We start from the raw sequence: 20,709 nt of genomic DNA on the forward strand, positions 1-20,709 counted from the left end.
AAAAATAAATACCCGAGTCACGTTCCTGGAATTTAGTCGTTTGAGCCACAATTACATCAGGGAATCCATCAAAAACAGCATTCAAATCTGAAGATTGGTCCACTATTTTATTGTGGGAATTAAATGACTTCGTGTCCCTCGAATCTTGAGTCTGAAGAATATAATTCCCAAAAACTTCCATATTCACCTTGATGCTTTCATGGATCCTGATGGCCGATTCCAGTAATTCAATGACCTTCTGCCTAATCTCATTAAAAAATGACATGTAGTCACTGGATACAATCGAACTCTCCACCCTGTTTGTAGCAATTGAATGCATTCGTTATAAGTTGAACACCTTCAGACAAAAATTTGTCTTTTCCAACGATATTTCAATAAAAATATGCATCCATACATAAATTTCAAGAACTGAATAAAAATTACAGTTGTTGGTCTGGGAGGCCAATCTTTATATAACAAACACATTTCATAAAGACAGTAATTGGCCCTTAAAATATTTAGAATAAACATGTTGTTTAAGGCATTTCCATAGCAATAATCTATTTGAACATCTACCCAAACATATATACGTATATATAATAATATTACAGAATAATATTCTTATATAAATAATGAATGAAAAAAGGTTATCACTTACCTGTTTCAAATAGAACGCCTTTAAACAACACTACTGAATGAAAATCGTTTATTCAGTTTTTTTGGTTAATTGCACTTCATTTGTTGGGTGTGTTTGTGTGGGGCCCTGCTATAGGCTAATGCCTCTTCAGGGTAAGTGTGTTGTATGTGTGTGTGTTTTGTTGTGTGTTGGAGTCTGTGTTGTTGTTTTTGTGTTCCGCTTGTGCATATGGTTTGTTCCGTTGATCCGTATGGTGGTCCGGGTCCATTGCAGAGGTCGTGGTGTTGGTACTTTTTGGGTACGGTTTTTGGCCGGGGCTGCGTATTTCGGGTTTTGCAGGACGCTGCTATCCGCTGTCCGCTGATTCTCAGTGGGAATTCCTCTAGGATATCCTGGATCGGCTCCGGCGGGTCTTCCATTGCTCCCAGGAGTCTGGCTGGGGGAAAGGGGAGCTTTTTCCTGGGTATCCTTCTGGATCCTCCACGGGGAATCCAAGGCATTGTGAGCGTGTTGATGACATCGGTGTTGTTGCTGCTCATCGTTCTGGTCGCATATCGTCCTTGAAGTTCCTGAAATCGTTGGGTGATAGGTGTAGTATTGGTGAAGTTGTATAGGTTTAGGGATGGGTATCGATAGGGGAGGTTATGTATATTCCGAAGGATTCTTCTCTCGGTTGTGAGGATTCGGTGGGATAGTCTCGGGGGAAGCGTACAGTATATCATCGCTTTGTAGTCTAGGACTGGTCTTATGAAGGATTTATACGTATGAAGGAGAGTTTTACTGTCGCATCTCCTGAGCTTGCCTCTCAGAGCCTTTAGAAGGTTGGCTCTCTTCCGGACTCTGTCCAGTGTCTCTCTCAGGTCGGTCTCCCAGTTGAGGGTCCTCGTGAAGGTGACTCCCAAGTAGGACACCGAATCCTGGAGTATGAGGTTTTCCCTTAAAAGTCTGAGATTCAAGTTATCAGGGTTTAATTTAGGACGGGTAGAGGTGTTAGGATGTCGGAATAGGATAGTTTGGGTGTAAGTGGAGTTTATTTTGATACGCCATTTGTTGCACCATTGCTCGAAATGGTCGATCATGTTTTGAGCTTGAATTTGCAAGCGGCGGGTGTTGGGGGCGGAAGAGTAAAGGATAGTGTCGTCGGCGTATTGTAGGATTTTATGGGTAGTGGGAATGTCATGAGCGTACATGAGGAATAAGGAGGGAGCGAGGACTGAGCCTTGGGGGACTCCGGCTTTTGGAGTGAAAGGGGAGGATAATGCTTCACCGATTTTAACGCGGATTTGTCGGTTAGATAAGTAAGAGGCTACTAGTCGGATGAAATGATGAGGTAGACGTGTTTGAATGAGCTTCCAGATCAGGCCCGCGTGCCAGACCTTGTCGAAAGCTTTTTGAATGTCTAGGGAGATTGCAATGGTGCAAAAAGAAGCGTTGATGTTTTGGGATATGTGAGTATGTAGTTCGACTAGTGCGTTCTGAGTGGAGTGTTCGGGCCTGAAATCATGCTGGTGGGGAGGTATAATGCTGTGGTGTATGAGGAAGTCGTTCAGACGGTTAGTCATTAGTCGTTCCAGCAGTTTGCCTAGGCAACTAAGCAGGCTGATAGGTCTGTATGAGTCGGGATTAGTGGGATCCTTATGGGGTTTGGGAATTAAGATTGTGTTAGCCTGTTTCCAGGCGATTGGGAAAATAGGCGTGTACAAGATAAGCAACGAGGATGTGTTTGAGGCAAGGAATTGCAGAATCGGAAAGGTTTTTCAGTACTCGGCGGTTAACCGAGTCTGAGCCGGGAGCGGTATTTCTACCGCTGTGGATAGTATTGAGGATGTCTTACTCACTGAATGGGGATCTTAGGGGGCAGTTGGCGTCGAGGGGGATTTGACCTGGGTGCCTACACAGCTGCGCTGGTGAATGTGGTTTAGGAAAAGGTTATCGAAGTAATGGTCTTGAGGGAGACGGAAGGTGTTTTCGAGATTTTCGCGGAAGGCTTCTGCTTTGTCGGAAGGGTTGGAGATGATGTTACCGTCAATCGATAGGTGACTGTCGGTTTTCCTATTTTGTCCAGTGAGGACTTTGAATTTGTTCCAGAAGGCCGTTCCATCTCGGTAGTCGAGTTTTTTAGTCTCCTCCATCCACCTTTTCTGGATGAATTGGTTGATGAGGAGACGTATGCGAGCGTTAAGACGGTTCCACTCGGTTTTTAGGATTGGGTCTCTAGTTCGGACGAAAGTTCTGTAGAGTTTACGCTTGCTTTTGATGAGAGTTATGAGATAAGGTGCAAGTGGGGATTGATCGATTCGTCTGGTAGTGGTCGGAGTGGATAAGTCGTCTGATTCAGAAATAATTTTTTGAATTGAGTCAATTTGGGCGTCAATTTGTCGGGGATGGTTAAGTGGAGGATTGTCAAAAAAAGAAAGTTTTTGATTGATGAGGAGGTGGAAACGTTTGACGTCTGTGAATTTATGATTTTTGTAAGTGATGGTTTCAGGAATTGAGGGAATAGGAAAGTTTAGGAAGGTTTTGACGATGACGGGGAGGTGATCCGATGTAATAGTGTCACCGATATAGGCAAGATCATCGACCACTTCTATCAGACTCTCAGAGCACAAGATGTGGTCGATGATGAATGCCCCACGGTGGCTCAAGAACGTCGGGTCAGGACAGGGAATTCTGTAGATATTGTGTTCGAGTAGTAGGTTGGCTAGAAGACGGCCGTTGGCATTGGAGGTAGAATCTCTGAATTGCGTATGTCTAGAGTTGAAATCTCCTATTAGAAATGCTTTTGGGAGAGAGGATGTATATTCGATTAATTCTCTGGAAACGGATTGAGTTGGATGATTGTAGTAGGCTTATGATGGTTATGTTGCAGTCGAGTTCAGATAGGATAGGTGGAAGGTTGTGTTTTTTGTTGGCTAGTCCTCGTTTAGTTAATATAGCGATGCCTCGCGAATGTAAATCTTTTGGTCGATGGGTGGTGTTGAAACCGGGAAATTGAGAGGGTTTTTGGTGAGTGTGTCGGTGATACATAGGATTTGGATTTCTTGAATGTGAAGGAGAGTTTTGGTATGGTGTCTAGAGCTAGAATTTCAGTTCTCATGGCAGGCATGAGATTGAGGAGGAGAGTAGTTTGAATTTTGATAACAGCTTTGATTTGCTGTGTGACAGGAGTAATGGTTTTGGGAGTTTCGACTTTTATAGGAGCGACCTCTTTGGGGTTCTCTGGGTGCCTCACCGCAGTGAGGACACTTCATTTTGTGTGTGGGACATTCCGCTGCTGAATGTCCCGTTTCACTGCATATGTTACAGTATTTTGGGATGGGGGGTAGAGGGTTGATATTTGAGGCCTCACACTCATGGGTTCGGCCATAAATATTAATACCGTGAGTCAAACATCTAGTATACAGAAACAGCACTTTATGAGTTCAATGAACATGTGGTTAATTCCATATTTGCGGATTGTTCATAGACTTCTCCAGAGCTTTCGATTGCGTTAATCATGACCTGCTATTAGGGAAATTGGAAAGATATGGTGTAAGAGGAGTTGCCCTAGATTTAATGAAATCCTACCTGGAAAATAGAGGGCAACGTGTCAGTGTTGGAAACACTCTCAGTCAGTTGGCAACCATTAGGCAGGGTGTCCCACAGGGATCAATCCTTGGACCTATACTATTTTTGATATATGCAAATGACCTGATGAAATATTTTCAAGGATTGTCAACTATTCACACAGTAGCGTATGCAGATGACACAAATTTCATAGTGAAGGAAATTGATGTAACGACCCTACAAAAAAGAACCCAGGATGTACATAAACAAGTAAATATATGGGCAGAAAAAAATCACTTAACACTCAATACATCTAAAACTGTGATGATGAAGTTCACAATTAGTAAGTGGCTCGAACATTTTGTTATACATGAAAATGGGGATCTGCCAATTGAATCTTGTACTTCTAAAAAAATGTTAAGGGTCACCTTGGACTACAAACTCACATGGACTCATCATATTGAGACCCTCTGTATTAAATTGAGAAAAAACTGCTATGCTCTGAGATTCATGGCTAATTTTTGTAGTAAAGAGATTTTACTGAGCTTATACTATGCGACCATAAACTACCACTTGAGATATGGAATTTTGAATTGGGGTACCGGATCTGCTGCTGAAAGAATATTTATTTTGCAAAAAAAATGCAGTAAGAATTATTGCCGGTATTGGTTGGAGAGAATCATGTAGAGATGCTTTTAAAAATCTCAAGATACTAACTGTTGCTGGTCTCTATATTTATGAATTGTGTATATACGTTTATAGAAACAAGCATAATACACCTCTCCAGCAACATAATTATCCAACTCGTTCTAGAGACAAACTGATGCCCAATATTCATAGAACAACTCTTTATCAGAAAAGTTTTCTTTATCTTGGACCAAAAATGTTTAATAACTTAAAAGAATCAATTAAAATATCACCAAATTTTAACATTTTTAAATCAAGACTGAAAAAGGCACTTATTGAAAAAAATTGCTACACACTTGACGAATTTTAAACTGTTTTTTTATATTTTAATGACAAAATATCACAACTATGTGATAAAATTGACTTTCATTTATTTATAGTTATTTTTTTTTACATAATCTAAGCCAAACAAATAATTATATGTACCTATATGTATCATATTTTTAGATTATTGATTACTACAAACATTATACTCTGTAACGTGTCCTACCCTCAGATGTTTTCCTTGTCACTGTACGTATAACAATGTACTTTTTAACAAGGAAATAATTTTAAAAAAATATTATTATTTATTGGTCTTTATTCGCTGTAATGACGCGAATAAGGGTATTCGGTTTGCAAGTTTTTTTGGAGGTTATCCTCCAGATTTTTATTACTTGAAGTTTAGCTGCTTCTAGGAAGCCGCTGATTTCTTCGATGGAGAAATCAAGGTGGACACCCTTGATTACAAATGATATATGTGGTTCTTTGGGAGCTAAAGGTTGTGAGTTTCTTGGTCTGAGATCTATGACTTTGATGGCAGAGTGACCTGTACGGTCACGAAGGAGTTTTTGTAGTTGTTCTGATGATTTGGAGTTGTTTTCAATAAGGCAGTACGGTCAAAATTAACCTTGAGCTCCGTGATCTGGCCACGGAGGAATTCATTGGAGTTTAGGAGATGAAATAATGCTCTTTGACTGGCTAAGTCATCGGAGATTTATCTGATGTTAAAGAGGTTCGTTTGATTTGGCAGCTGAACAAGTGTGGATGTTGGAGGGGGGGGGTCACAGTGGGTTCACGCTCGGGAGACAAGCCGGAAAAGGAAGGAGAGGGATTGGAAAAAGGAATTTGGTTGCGTTTAGTTTGGCGAGTTTGTCTCTCCATTGTTTTTTAAAAAGAAGTATACGACCTTGTGTTGTTTCCTAAGTTGTTGGATGGTCCTATAATAGCAGCACCTCCAGGTGCTATCTCTGGAAATTTAGCTGCACCTTCGCCTTTTGGATTAGGCTCTGATGTCTCTATCGGAAGAGATTGATTATAATAATCAGTGACTCCTCACTTCACTTGCACTCTTCACTTAAGCCGACCTTCACTCGATGAAAGCTGGCACTGGAATGTGTGTGACAACACTACTTCATGCACGTTGTTTATATATGCACCATAACAAATCAACTGAAGGGTGTGCTGTTTGACGGGAAAAATATATTCTACTGAAGCACTAATCTACACTATGAAAATGTTATTCGAAGGTTGAGTATATATTCATGTGAACCTTATTAAACACATAAGAAATTTAAAAGGCCAATAACTATCGGAGGGCCAACATCTGTATCGTTTACCCTATCAAAAATCTATAAAGTGTGATAGAGCATATCCTGCAAGTTGTACTAAAAATATAGTGGCCAAAGTGAAAATTTCAAAAGATGAAACTTATGTCATTTGTTGTAGTGATAAAGATGGTGTTGATAGTGACGAGTTTTACGAAGCCATCTATGGCTTAAGTAACCAAACTGAAAATGTTATACTTTCATACCTCCTGAAACAAAAAGAAATTTCAATTTCACTAGTTCGGACTTCCATTGTCTACTATATAAAATGATTTGAAATCCCTGAAACAAGTAAAAAAGAATACTTGAAAATAACAATTATATTAAGCAACAATAAACCTGAAATGAAATGATAGTCAAATAACCTACAAGTAAAAATATAATAATTGAATAAATAAAAATTAAAGGAATGAAAAAAGAAAATAATAAAAAATAAAAAAGTGTAGAGATTCCAAGTCACGTTAGTTCACGACGTTTCGATTGTTGGTATCTACAATCGTCTTCGGGTGATGACTGGACTGATTCCTCCGAGAGATGACTATTTTATAGGTCGTTGAAATACTTTCACTTTCTCTACTTTCCATTTTCCGCTTCACTGATTCCGTGAGAGATGACCGTTTTGGCGGGAGTTGGTCATTTTTCGTTTGATGATGGGTTTCCATATGTTTCGTATATCTACGCTGGCCTGGCTGAATACGTTTTTGGACAACATGTATGCGGCTTCCTTAAATTTTCTCCTGAACCAATGTTCATCTCTGTGCAAGATCTCAGCTTGGGACCACTCGATGTTGTGTTGATGGGTCCAAACATGGTCTGCTATTCCTGATTTGCTGGTTTCTCCTCGCTGTGTGTGCTTCTTTTTATTTTTTATTATTTTCTTTTTTCATTCCTTTAATTTTTTATTTATTCAATTATTATATTTTTACTTGTAGGTTATTTCACTATCATTTCATTTCAGGTTTATTGTTGCTTAATATAATTGTTATTTTCAACTATTCTTTTTTAATTATTCTTTTTTACTTGTTTTAGGGATTTCAAATCATTTTATATAGTAGACAATGGAAGTCCGAACTAGTGAAATTCATCACGAAACATTGTCAATCACCTTCAAACAAGAAATTTTAATTCGGGAGTTATATGACAAAATTGATATTTTGAAGATGCAAACCGAACTGTTAAACTCTGAACGGTCTGTGGCGACGAAAAAAGTCAGGCTGATAAGAAAATACCTTCCGCCTTGACAAAAACCGTAAAACACAATGGGAGAAGAAAAAAGGCCAAAGGTAGATGAATCCAACAAAAAGGTTGGGAATCCCCATATGAACACTAAAACTGTATCAACCGAAATGATGAATATTCAAACATGGAATAAGTGTAGTGAAATTACAAACTTAGTGAACCCTTCAAACGTGGGAGCAAAAGAGACTAATAGCTAGAGACGCATGCTCAGAGAAATAACGAAGTGACAATAAAAAATGAAGAGAAGTCAGGAAAATTGCAAAAAGTCCTTACATCTACGTTCAAGAAGGAAATGTATAATCGTCAACAATGATGATTGAAGTGAAGGGGGTACCCAAGCTTGTGAACATACGTGTATCCAGATTCAATGAAAATAGCAGTGCTGCTGATCTACTGAAGCTATAAGAATCATTTTTTCCTGAAGTGCTAGATATCCAGAAGGTTATGGCTCATTTAGAGTAAGCAGGAATTTCCGAAGAGTAATGAATCTGGACTGAACTGTTGGGTTTATCGAGAAAAATTTTAGGATAAAATTTAAGCAATGCATTGAATTTATTGGAGCCTCTGGAGACACCCTACATTTTGTTTTATAAGAGAGAGGACATTGTTAGATCAAGATCTTCAGATGATGTGGTGCTGCAGGTTTTTCCGGGTTTTCCTGCAGCTGAAAAAGCAAATGCGCCACTGGAATCAACCAAGTCGCCCCTGAGCGTCAATTAATTTTTATTGTTGTTTTTATTTTATTTTCATCGTTGTTTTAATATAAATTGATTTAAGTAGTTTCTTCTGTAGAGAAGAATTCGAAAAAGGTGGTGCTGCTATTTGTGTCAGAAATGATTTTAACTGCTATTGAATCAACTTAAAATATTTCTGTGTTGGAAAATCATTGGAAATCTTTGAAGTTCCTTGAAATAATAAAAATCTAATAGTACTGTCTTGCTATAGATTGCCTGATGGTGACTATGATACTTTCATCAATAATCTTTCTACTATACTTGAAAATCTTTACAAACCAAATGTTGATATAAATTTAGCTGGTGACATAAACTTGGATTCTACCAATAACTCACATAAAGTATATCCCACTAGTTCGGACTTCCATTGTCTACTATATAAAATGATTTGAAATCCCTGAAACAAGTAAAAAAGAATAATTAAAAAAGAATAGTTGAAAATAACAATTATATTAAGCAACAATAAACCTGAAATGAAATGATAGTGAAATAACCTACAAGTAAAAATATAATAATTGAATAAATAAAAAATTAAAGGAAGACGATTGTAGATACCAACAATCGAAACGTCGTGAACTAACGTGACTTGGAATCTCTACACTTTTTTATTTTTTTTATAATTTTTTTTTTTCATTCCTTTAATTTTTATTTATTCAATTATTATATTTTTACTTGTAGGTTATTTCACTATCATTTCATTTCAGGTTTATTGTTGCTTAATATAATTGTTATTTTCAACTATTCTTTTTTATTTATTCTTTTTTACTTGTTTCAGGGATTTCAAATCATTTTATATAGTAGACAATGGAAGTCCGAACTAGTGAAATTCATCACGAAACATTGTCAATCACCTTCAAACATAAAGTATATCATTTTCTTAATTTGAAAAATATGTTAAGAAGTTTCAATCTCTGTTCAAAGTTTGAATGGCCTACTAAATTAACAGCAACTTCGCAAAGTATAATAGATCATGTCTTTATAAACTTGCCGAACACTGTGATATGTGTTTTAGATGATACATTGTCTGATCATAGATTAATACTAATTGAGAGTAATTTTTCTGAAAAATCTATCCCATCATCATTCAATGCATATAAGAAATTCTTCAGTTCACAAAAACATAGGGATTTTCTGTCATCTCTCTTGGATGTCACTCTACCCAAATGTGGATGAAATTTTCCAAACGTTTTATAGTACATATCGTCAATATTTCAATAAGGCTTTTCCTCCGAAAAAGTGTTACCTCAATCTATAAAAAAATTGGGTTTAAGAAGAGGTAAAAACTTCAAGTAGAAATTTGAAGGATCTATTCATCCTCAAAAATTCTCACCCAGAGGTATCAGAAAGTTACAGTAGATCAAAAGAACTACATCGTAGATTTATATTATATACTAAGCATAATTATTATCAGAATAAAAATATATCCTCTCACTTACATAGTTGACATGTCCTTTATCCAAAGTTTTTCACGAAAAACTGAAAATTGGTAAAATTGTACCTCTTTTTGTTGAGATTCATAAAATTATTTCTTCTACTCTTCCGATCTAGAAAATCCAACATGTCATTACAGCATTTTATGCCAAAATTTTGAAAAACATCGAAAACGGCGGATGCCCTATTGGGATATTCTATGATCTCAGTAGGGCATTTGACTGTGTCAATCGCAGGATCTTGTTAAATAAATTGTATTCGTATGGCATCAGAGGTAACGCATTTGATTGGATTGAGTCTTTTACCAAAAACAAAAGACAGTTTGTTTCAATTACTGATCATCAGTGTATATTCAAATCCGAAACTCAAATAACTATTATTACTATGGATTATTATATGGATCTCAAATTTTGAGAGTTGGGGCCCCCAAGGGTCTGTTTTGGCACCATTATTATTTATATTATATTTTAATGATATGAATACCGCAGTCGCTGATAATACATGCATTATGTATGCAGACAATAATTCATTATTGGTATCTAATAAATGCGATATTCCCTTGGAGAAGAGTGTAACTGCACACCAAATAATTTAGTCTCATGTAGTATCTGTATTCAGTAAAAATGTTTTCTATTAATTTTCACCATGAACAAAAAACTTGTTCTGACATTAAAATAAATGCCAACAACAGCATACTCTCGAATGTCAGTGAATGTAAATTTTTAGGACTCACGTTACACCACTGTCTGAACTGGAAAAGACAAGTAGTCAACTCACCTCAAAATTATCATCTATTACATATTTGATGAGAAATCTCAAAATGATTTTAGAAAGTGAACAAATATTGAATTATTACCATGCCCATGTAGAATCACGAATTAGATAGGGCATTTGTCTATGGGGCGGTTCTTCATCAGTGAAAAGTGTTTTTGTCATACAAAAAAAGGTTCTCCAAATCTTGGCTGGAGTTGACCCACAAGTATCATGCAGAGACTTATTCAAGTAATACAAAATATTAACTCTTGTGGAGGTATTCATATTTGAAATGTGCGTTTATATTTATACTAATCAATTAAAGTTTGGACGACATAGCTCCTATCATAGCATTGACACGAGAAATCGTGTATGATTCTTTTGTATTCACATACCTGACTATTCCAATACATGTTTGTCTTATGGAAAATAAATATTATTATTATTAACTTATATTTAATGTACTGTAGTTATATTATTTAATATATTCCAATCCAAAAATAAGATAAAATCGTGAAACTAATTTTTTATGGTTTTTAGTTTTAACACATAAGCATAGACATTTCAAAAATTATCTCTTCTGTTTTATAAAGATTATTTATAATGAATCAAAATAGTTGCGTGACAAAGAACAATATATTCGATAAGTAATGTATGTATTTTACTATTGATAAAAAGATTATGAGCGATAAGAAAGAATTTTTGAACAACCAATTGTGATGTTGATGAGAAAACGTTTTTAGAAAACTTTTGCAACTGCTAATGATAACAATTATCATTCAACTCAACTTGTATATAGACCAAACAAGTTTAAGTGCCTACTTCAATAATAAATTAATAACGTTTCAACAATAATACAGAAATTAATTAAAGTGAATGGAGAACACAGCTTTTCAATGAAAATTTTTGACAAATTCAATATAATTTCACTTTCAATTTAGAATCCGTATAGACGTACATCAAATCGATTTTTACCCATACACCATTACAAATCATATGCGATGTTTTTGAAACGCTTAATAGGCGGGTGTTGAATCGTGAATTCGTAATATGCGTCGGTATGCATTATATTTGGTAAGAGAATCAACAAACTCTAGTGAATAAGATCGACTTCGGGGTTGATCAATATCTGTGTGGAAGAAATATCAGTACCCTATAGCATCAAGAGAATTAACTCTGACAGAAGTCCTCTAGAATTAAGGTTGTTGAATAGGTTTGATATATATCAGACCCTTCATATTTAGACTAGTCCTAGTGATTATACATCATGCATTTTCAGTTTCAAAATTCATTTGTTATGAAAAATTTTTTTTTTAAATGTATGATGTTTCGAGATCTACTAGAGTGACTGACAATAATGCACTATTGGTCCTTATCTGTCTGAATGCGTGTTGGATGGATAATAGAATAAAAAAAAAGTTTTCTCATAATTTTTATGGGTTAAAATATATTCATCAGTATAACAGTATGAATAGAAGAGAGTTATATTCTCGCTCCAACACAGATTATTCAACATTTCATTTGAGAGCATGAAGAATACATGTAAGAATGAGACAACAAAAAATACAGCAAGTACACATATAGTAAGTACAAAATATATACACCAAAAAATGCAACAGTTCAATGAACTATTGAAAAGTTAGACATTGAAATCTTGAATTATATAAATAGAGATTGTCATGAATTGCCGACATAGAAATCTCCATGAAGCGAGAGTAAAGCTGTTCCAGAACACTGAACTCAATCTGTTTCTGGTTGCAAGTCAAACCATACGTTGTAGGGTTGAGTTAGATTGAGTTTTCCCAGATCTATTATCACCTGAAAATGAGTTCACACAAATTATTCTCAGTTGACAAGAAATATTTTTTTCTCGTAGAATAAAAATAATTGAACTTGCGCGACTTTTTCGAAATGTTATTGTGTTGGTTTCAGAAGCAATATGGGCAATAATTTCATAGAGAGAGTTGAGAGTATCAATTATCAATACAAATAATAAAAGTTTAACTGATCGCTGTCTGTTTGTCTGTATTTGTTCATATGTGCATTTATGCGCGTTGACCTCAAAAAGGGCCTCACGGATTTGGATGCGGTTTTAACACTTTAATCTTTGATTTATTTCAATGATTCATGAATGAAAATATTTCAAATAAAAGAATCACGTCAAACATTGAATAGAATATTATGAAAATAATTTCAGTTGATTGTTTATTTGGCTAAAATTTTGGTTAACTATATATTTATAGTTTGTACGTTTTTCTTATAAATCGATCAAAGATAAACAAATGCATTGAAACTTTTTGATGTTGAAAAATCTGAGAAAACCCAAATGAAGTCCACGCAAATGAAGTAGCGAGATAAGCTATTTTTAAATGAATTATTTGAACATTGCTCATGGTCTGAAAACATGCACGGTTTGAATCAAAATTTGACAAGAAAAAGAACAATTCATCTACAAACTATTTTTGAAATAAAATGGTATAATTTTTAGTATACAATGTTACATCGATCTTTCATTAGAAGTTTGAGATGAAGTTATTTTAAACTGTTATTTTAAACTGTTTATACACTAATGCTTTTTTAAAAATATTCTCCAATATACAGGGTACAGAGTACAATTATAGAGTATCATGGTTAGGTTCACAAAAAAATCTTACAGAAAAACTTGATCCCGTGACACTAAAAGTAAAAATTGATGTGGTGAATAATCTGCCAAGAGCCATACAAATTCAATGTTACTCAAGAACTGATTCGAAGAAACTTAAAGAGGAAATTTACCATAAAATTCAAGAAAATACGATGAACCAGCCTAAAATCAATATTACTGGTGTTAAATTAGAAAAATCCTTGGGCCCAGATCAACTCAAAAAAATGTCATTGTACAAAATGATATAATTATTATTAATGAAGATAGCTTTAAAATTGACCATGTCGAATACATTTTGAAAATTTCTACACCAAGAGTGAATGAAAATCTTTTCAAAAAATAATCAATCCAGGCAGTAAACTCTTTCTTTGTTGACAGTCCTATATTGTGTATGACAATATTTCAACAGAATGCTTCCAATGTGATGTATTTTTTTGTGCTGGTGAACATGTAACAAAAACAAAAATGATAAAAAATGTGTAAACTGTTTATTGGCAAATGAAAAATTCAAGAAAACTCACAAAATATGCCATGCTACAGATGATGTTATTGTGAAAGTATTTTAACATATTGAACAACATCTCTCGACTGAAGTTATCAATATCGAATCTTCTCAGTTTCTGTTTATGGCTGTTAAACTAGCTCAATTGATAATTGTAGAAGTTCACCGTTCTACCAATGAGGATAAAAACAGATTTCTACATTAGCTGAAAAATTGAGTGGTTGATATGAGTATAAACTCAGTCAGTAACAGTTCTGACCAAAAAGAAATTGTATATACCTATCAATCGAATAATTTCAGTATATGAAAGATAATATCGCATTGAGATACGTTGAAAAAAAAAGAAAATACATTATTAACTGACCATATAGTTACCAATTCTTCAAGACCTTCTGAATTGTTAATAATCAACTATAATTTGAGTGACCATTAAATGAAAATATTGAACATTAAGCCGAATGTGAAAAAAAAAATAAGAAAAGAATATATATCAAAAATTTTGTAAAAAAGTAACATCAAAAAGTACCTTATGAATCTCTGAAGAATTTTCAAAATCGAATACGTTATACATTGATAGAATTTACGTTGATATTGAAGACGATTTTCTCGGGAGAATATCCCAATTTTTATAATAAAGGGACAAGTAAATAATTTGAACTAAGTCATGCTTTTTTGGAAAGTAAATCATTATTAAAATACTAATGAGTATATTCGTTGAACAGGATCGGTGTACTCAATAATTTTTTGTAATCCTACATAATACACAATAGGCTACTTGCATGTATTTCTATTCAAAATCCAATAAAACCTTTCTATTTATCATAACAATGAAAACCTAAGTGGAACACTATTTTCCATACTGAAAATTTTTGAAAAATTATTAATTTCTGTCAGAAGGAACTTCAACATAAGTTTCTTGTAGCCATCTATAGTTAGATGCTATACATTATGAGAGTACTCCAACTAGGAAAACTGATTTTTATTACAAGTATTTGTATATACTTTTTAAAGAATATGTATGATAAAGTTTCTGTTACAAATATAATTGTGAAATTGGATAAAACCCAAATTATCACTTTCTTATCTCACGAAAATAAAGAGTGTAACAAAAAGGTGGGTCATAAATTGAACCACATATTTTCTGAGGTAAAAAATAACTCAATTGGATATTACTCAGTTTGATGCAAATGTGCACACAAAAAAAGTTACTCCCTTTGGAAAGCATGAAATGAAAATCGATTTATTCCAATATTTCTAGAACTGTTTAACATTTTTTTTCAAGAAAATGGTTCCACGACTTTCTCATCGTAATTTCAAACCACGAAACCTGTTCAGCCCATACAAATTTTTGGGGGGGTATCGAACCTCTAAAACCCCCCAAACTTTTCTTTGCTTTACAATTGAATTAGTATTCTGTGACACCATTGATTTAATATAATATTTTTTGAATTTTTTTTGCCACTTAGCACTTTTTCAAAAAGCCGTTTTCATGTGGACCCTTTTTTATTATCCTTTAAAAATATTATTCAAATTGAAAGGGAATTATTTATTATTATACATACTTGACCCAAAATGTTGCTACTGGTATAAAACAGCTGCTTTTGTGTGCCAACCGTAACTTCTAACTGTTTCGATCCTATTTCTCCTTGACTCAGAACATATTCAAAAGTTTCATCGAAGACAGGGTTACAGTTATCTTTGACCACCTGAAATGTTTATATAATTACATATTGATGAGGAAAATCAATTTGGAGTGTTACTCAAATTCACAGATAAATTGCAGCAAAATCATAGATATGATTATATGGAAAATGACAAAGTAATGGGTGATTATAGTTAATCATTATAAGATGATAAAAAAAATGCTCCATAGATGTGTCAATGATCGTTTTACAAGTAGATGAAGCAGTTTATCTTTAAGTATAATATTTGATTTTTTTTTTCTATATCACACATTTTGCAGAAAATGTTGAGAAAAATGATTCAGTAAATATGATCTGCTGTGAGTTGCTAGGAGGTTGCAATGGAAATTATTGATTTCTGCATCAAAAAAAAACTGGATGAAATGCAAGAAACGATGTGCGACAAAGACGTGAAGGACGTGAAGCAAGAAATGGGAATGCCTTCCGAATTACACAAGAAAGTAGCTGAGGCGGTATCAATTACTGGTCCAAAAATTAAGAATATTTCACGAAAAAGAATGAAAAGCTTTTGATAAATGGGGAAAAAACCGAAAAAAGTCAAACCATCATAACGATGTTCGTATTGAAATCGACTATACCAGTAAACGAAAATTGTGTTATTTCAACATATCCAGCAATGTAATTTCTCAAATTGAAATTTTCATAAATACTATAAAGAGCGAGAATAAGAGTACAACAAAGTTTTGGTGAAACTGATATACACAGAATGTGATTCAGTGTATCATAAAAAAATTAAAAAAATTATTGTTTCACTATATGAGTTGTAGCAGAAAATTAAAATAAAATGCATAAAATGCAGCGCAGTCTAATCTTTTGAGTTGGCAAAAACTTACTTCAACTGTGATGTGAAAGAAAATGGGTTCATTTGATGAAGTTTATTATAAGATTTGATGGAGTGTGGGACAAAAATGGTCTTTAAAGACAGCAAGCCCATACACAATTTTCAGGGGGCATATGGTATTTTAAAAAGTAGAATTTGGGAACCTCTAGCGTAAAATGAACTATTGAAAATACTTTTCAACAATCAGGAGATGAATCAGGAGTCTTCATCTCCTGATGATTATGCCAAGGTGTTGAGCAAAACACGCTTCAAGAGACATTATTTTTGTTCTGATGTGGGAAAAGTTATTTCAAAAAGTATTGTACCTCTTGAAAATATATAATTTTTATAGTTCTGAAGTAAAAAATGAGTTTCAGCCAAATGCCGTCAATTCTTAAGTGGTGCATGTGAAAATCGGAAAAAGTTAAAACAACTCTAGTGGCGGATATTTTCTCAAAAAGTCCAGTACAGCTTTCACAAATTTAGAAACTAATTATGTTTGGGATTTTTTTTAACCAAACGTCTTAGAGAAAAATGAGACGGGAAAATAAGAAGAAAAGTTTCATTTTCAGGAAATTTTAAATGTAAAGATGATAAAATCCTATATAGCTTCCATAACTTTGTTATGCCATAAATTAGTTGGTGCATGGGGCATTGAACGTAAGATCAACCCACTATATAGAATTAGGATTGAAGGTCGTTTATTCTTGTAAGGCATCGATTACAATATAGTATTCAACATCTGAAATATTCATTGAAAATGAAGTTGTTTCAAACCTTTGGGACATTTTGATTGATATTAATGATCAGTTTGAAAAAGTGAAATGTGTAACTTTTAGGGTGAGGTTAGTAGATACCTTAGGGCCATTCAATTTAATAATTGTCGAAAGTGGGAGGTCTGTTGTATTTGTGTTTATCAACACAAATGTGAAGTTAGGAAGTCTAGTCTTCAAAAATTATTCAGTATCAACAATGAGTTGATTGAAAAACAACTAAAGGAATTTTCCGGATACACAAAAAAAGAGAATATAAGTGAATAATTTTTATGAAAATTTGATTAAGGTTATGTGTCTGTATTCAGCAGGGTCAAATAATGGACACTTTTATGTATCATGGTAAGATAAATGTCTGACTAACTGTTGAAGGAGTCGATTTTTACTTCTGATCGAACCTCAGCAGTAGTCACACTATTGAATAATCCGATCAAAATTGTAGAATTTGGAGTTTGAAAGTTTCCAAGTCTCCCACTACACCGAATTTTTGAATAAACTTTCTGCGAAAAATGTATTATGATAGGGAAATACGAATATATATGTGAACATTTTTCGGCATTTTCTGTATTTTGATAATACTTCTGTTTGTTATGTTTCATCTAAGATTGTATCATTTAGTACCAGAAGCCGTTGATTTTGAGGTCCATATTTTCAGAATGATGAAAAAATAAAAACAGCAATTTTACAAACCTGAGTCTTTCGTTTTGTATCCCTTGCTCTTTCTGGCAGTAAGTACAGCTTCACGTAAGGATCAGGTATATTTGAGGGATCTTTGAGAGGTATGTTCCTTAAAAGTATCCATGAAAATATTTAGTTTGAAAAAAACCTCCATACTCACATGATTTTATGGACCACAACAATGAGACGTTGTCTCTGTACGCTATACCGTAAAGTCATTTGGATTCGTCCAAGACCAGCTTCTCCTGCAGATCTGAAAATTTATCGTACATCAATCACTACACTGAGGTGGTACATTGAAGAAATAAGTTGCCATCAAAACTAAGAAGGTTAAAATGAATTCAAATATTTTTATTTCAAATTTCAAAACTTGAGATAGAATTAAAAAAAAAGTTGTTTGTATGCTTTTCACCAGAACTAAAACTTCAAAGGCTTATTGATCAAAAGCGTTGGTTTTCTTATAAAATATTAAAGTTATATAAAACTCAATAGGTATGTCTGTTTTTTATCGACCTTTTTTGGGTATTTGTTACCTTCCACAATCTGAAAAATATAAAAATTATAACTAACGTTATACCTTACATTCCAAGACTATCTGAAAAAATAAGACGAATTGGAAATAGGTATGATGTTAGAACTACTTTCAAAACAAAAAATACACTGAGATCTATACTCACACATACAAAACCCAACAACACTGAAGAAAAAACAAAAAATTGTATTTATAAAATACCTTGTTCTTGTGGTAAAAGTTACATTGGCGAAACCTCAAGACCATTGAAAGTGCGTGAGAATGAACATCGAGATTATATAAAAAATAGACAATTGACAGGATCAAAATTATCAGAACACATTTTAAAATCAGACGGTGAACATCGGGTGGAATGGAATAGAACAAGAATGATTACCAATGAGCCTCATTCTAAGAGACGTAAGCTAAAAGAATCAGCGTATATTCTCATGTCTGGAGAGAATTGTAGAGGAGCTATTCGAGAGAATAGCTCCTTAGAAATAGACCGTACTTGGCTACCCATTTTGAAGAAAACTTTGGATAGTGGCGAAATGGCAACAAACTGATATCGGAGAGTACCTTGTATTTACATCGAATGTTTCAGTTGTCAATCAATAACATTGACATAATTTCATATTTCAAAACTTTTTTGACATCTGTCGAAGAAGTAAAGAAATAACTGCGAATATATTCGAATTTTGTATCCATTTCTGAAGACGGAGGCAGATTTTGGCCTCCGAAACGTAAAAGATAAGTATTATTTCTAAATAATTTTTATGATAGGCAAAATTGTTGAATACGACAAGTTACTGATAAATAGAAGATTTTTCTTTGTGAAAAATACTTTGATTTTTACGCAGTAACTTATCGGGGTAAACTTAAAAGTTTGCCCTTCTACATTTGTATAAAGTTCTCCATTATAATTTTTATATTTTTCAGATTGTGGAAGGTAACAAATACCCAAAAAAAAGGTCGATAAAAAACTGATTTTTCATCCACAAAAATGACTTTCGTTGAGTATGTCTGTTATTATAAAAATTTTAGTAATTTCAAGAAAAATAAAAATTATGACTTTTACAACGAAATGGATTGAAATATATTATATTATCTTGAATTTATACTTTTGTTGATACTTTTTGTTACTTTCATTATTATTTCTATTAATACTATTTCTCATAGAGAGAGTAGCCCCAGCTTAATATTCCCAACACATTTCTGATTTTGCCAAGTATTTTATTTATATATTAGAGAAGCTATTATTATTATCATTCGGGGTGTCAATTTCAAAACGTCTCAACTTTAATATCTTTCATCCAACCCCAAATGAAAGGGAGATGGTATTTTTAGAATCCTGTGAAGATGAACCTAGCAGCACATCACCTTAGGGTTTTCAATTCTCTTTTCAATTGTACCTCAATTATTTTTTAAAGAAGCCTTTCTGAAAAATCTTGATTCTAGAATTACTTGTAACTGAATTGAAAACTATGAATAAGCAATCAAAAAACTGAAACCTAAGAAGGCAGCTGGAATAGATGGTATTCCACACTATATACTGAAAGGTGTAAATGAGTAGTTAGAAACACCTCTGCTACATATCTTCAATTTAATCCTGACAACAAATCAATTTCCGGATTTATGGAAAACAGCTGTAGTTACTCCCATTTTCATATCAGGTGACAAGATGGACATTGAAAATTTCAGGCCTATATCAATAATGCCGGCAACTTCTAAATCATTTGAACAAATTATATATTCAAGATATATGGATATGTTGAGAATAGTATAACGCCTCAGCAATTTAGCTTCGTTTCCAAAAAATCTGTTAATACAAATCTATTCAGTTTTGTTTCTACAGGGTATGAAACACTTGAGAGTAAGTCACAACTCGATGTAATATTTACTGATTTTAAAAAGGCCTTTGACAAAGTTGATCACTTTCTTATTGGTCAGTGGGCTATGCTTGAAGACAGGCAGTAAACAAATCTAAAGAAATGAACTTTGAATGTTCAAATGTTCTTGGATATACCTACACAGTAGGTTGAATGGACTGACACCTATCAGAAAACAACTACTCCACTGACTAATACCACGAACGGCGTTGAATTATATCCGACAGGCGTCAGTGCAGGAATCTTCACAGAAAATTTCCTGCATATGCAATTGGCAATACAACTGAAAGAGTCGACCTGTCGGATATAATACAACGCCATTCGTGGTATCCAATGGAGTAGTTGTTTTCTGATAGGCGTTAGTTCATTCAACCTACTGTGTAGGTATATCCGAGACGGGCTTGAGCATTTAAAGTTCATTTCTTTTGATTTGTTTACTGCCTGTCTTCAAACATAGCCCACTGACTAATAAAAAAAAGTTTTTCTTCCTTATTCAGAGGAATCGGACAAATTTCGGATATGCAGTTGGTTAGTACCTCGTCCACTAGATGGAGTGACATTTTTGATCAACTTAAGACGAGGAATGAAATGCTCTGA

General features: G+C 34.0%; 1 protein-coding gene across 1 annotated transcript in view; it reads right to left on the bottom strand.

Annotated features, from left to right (window-relative positions):
• Positions 1–12,011: 12,011 nt before the first annotated feature.
• Positions 12,012–20,709, bottom strand: part of Esyt2 (Extended synaptotagmin-like protein 2) — a 125,874-nt gene continuing 117,176 nt past the window's right edge. The window contains exons 17-20 of the mRNA XM_074176858.1: positions 17,873–17,965; positions 17,725–17,821; positions 15,301–15,444; positions 12,012–12,410 (exon numbers count right to left, since the gene is read on the bottom strand). Of these exons, the coding sequence (XP_074032959.1) occupies positions 12,333–12,410; positions 15,301–15,444; positions 17,725–17,821; positions 17,873–17,965 (412 nt within the window). The 3' untranslated portion in view covers positions 12,012–12,332. The remainder of the gene's footprint in view (positions 12,411–15,300; positions 15,445–17,724; positions 17,822–17,872; positions 17,966–20,709) is intronic.

This window comes from Leptinotarsa decemlineata, unplaced genomic scaffold (assembly GCF_025532065.1).
Source record: "Leptinotarsa decemlineata unplaced genomic scaffold, Ldec_3_MD MMD2_P_RNA_scaffold_14, whole genome shotgun sequence".
NCBI classification, from domain to species: Eukaryota; Metazoa; Arthropoda; class Insecta; order Coleoptera; family Chrysomelidae; genus Leptinotarsa; species Leptinotarsa decemlineata.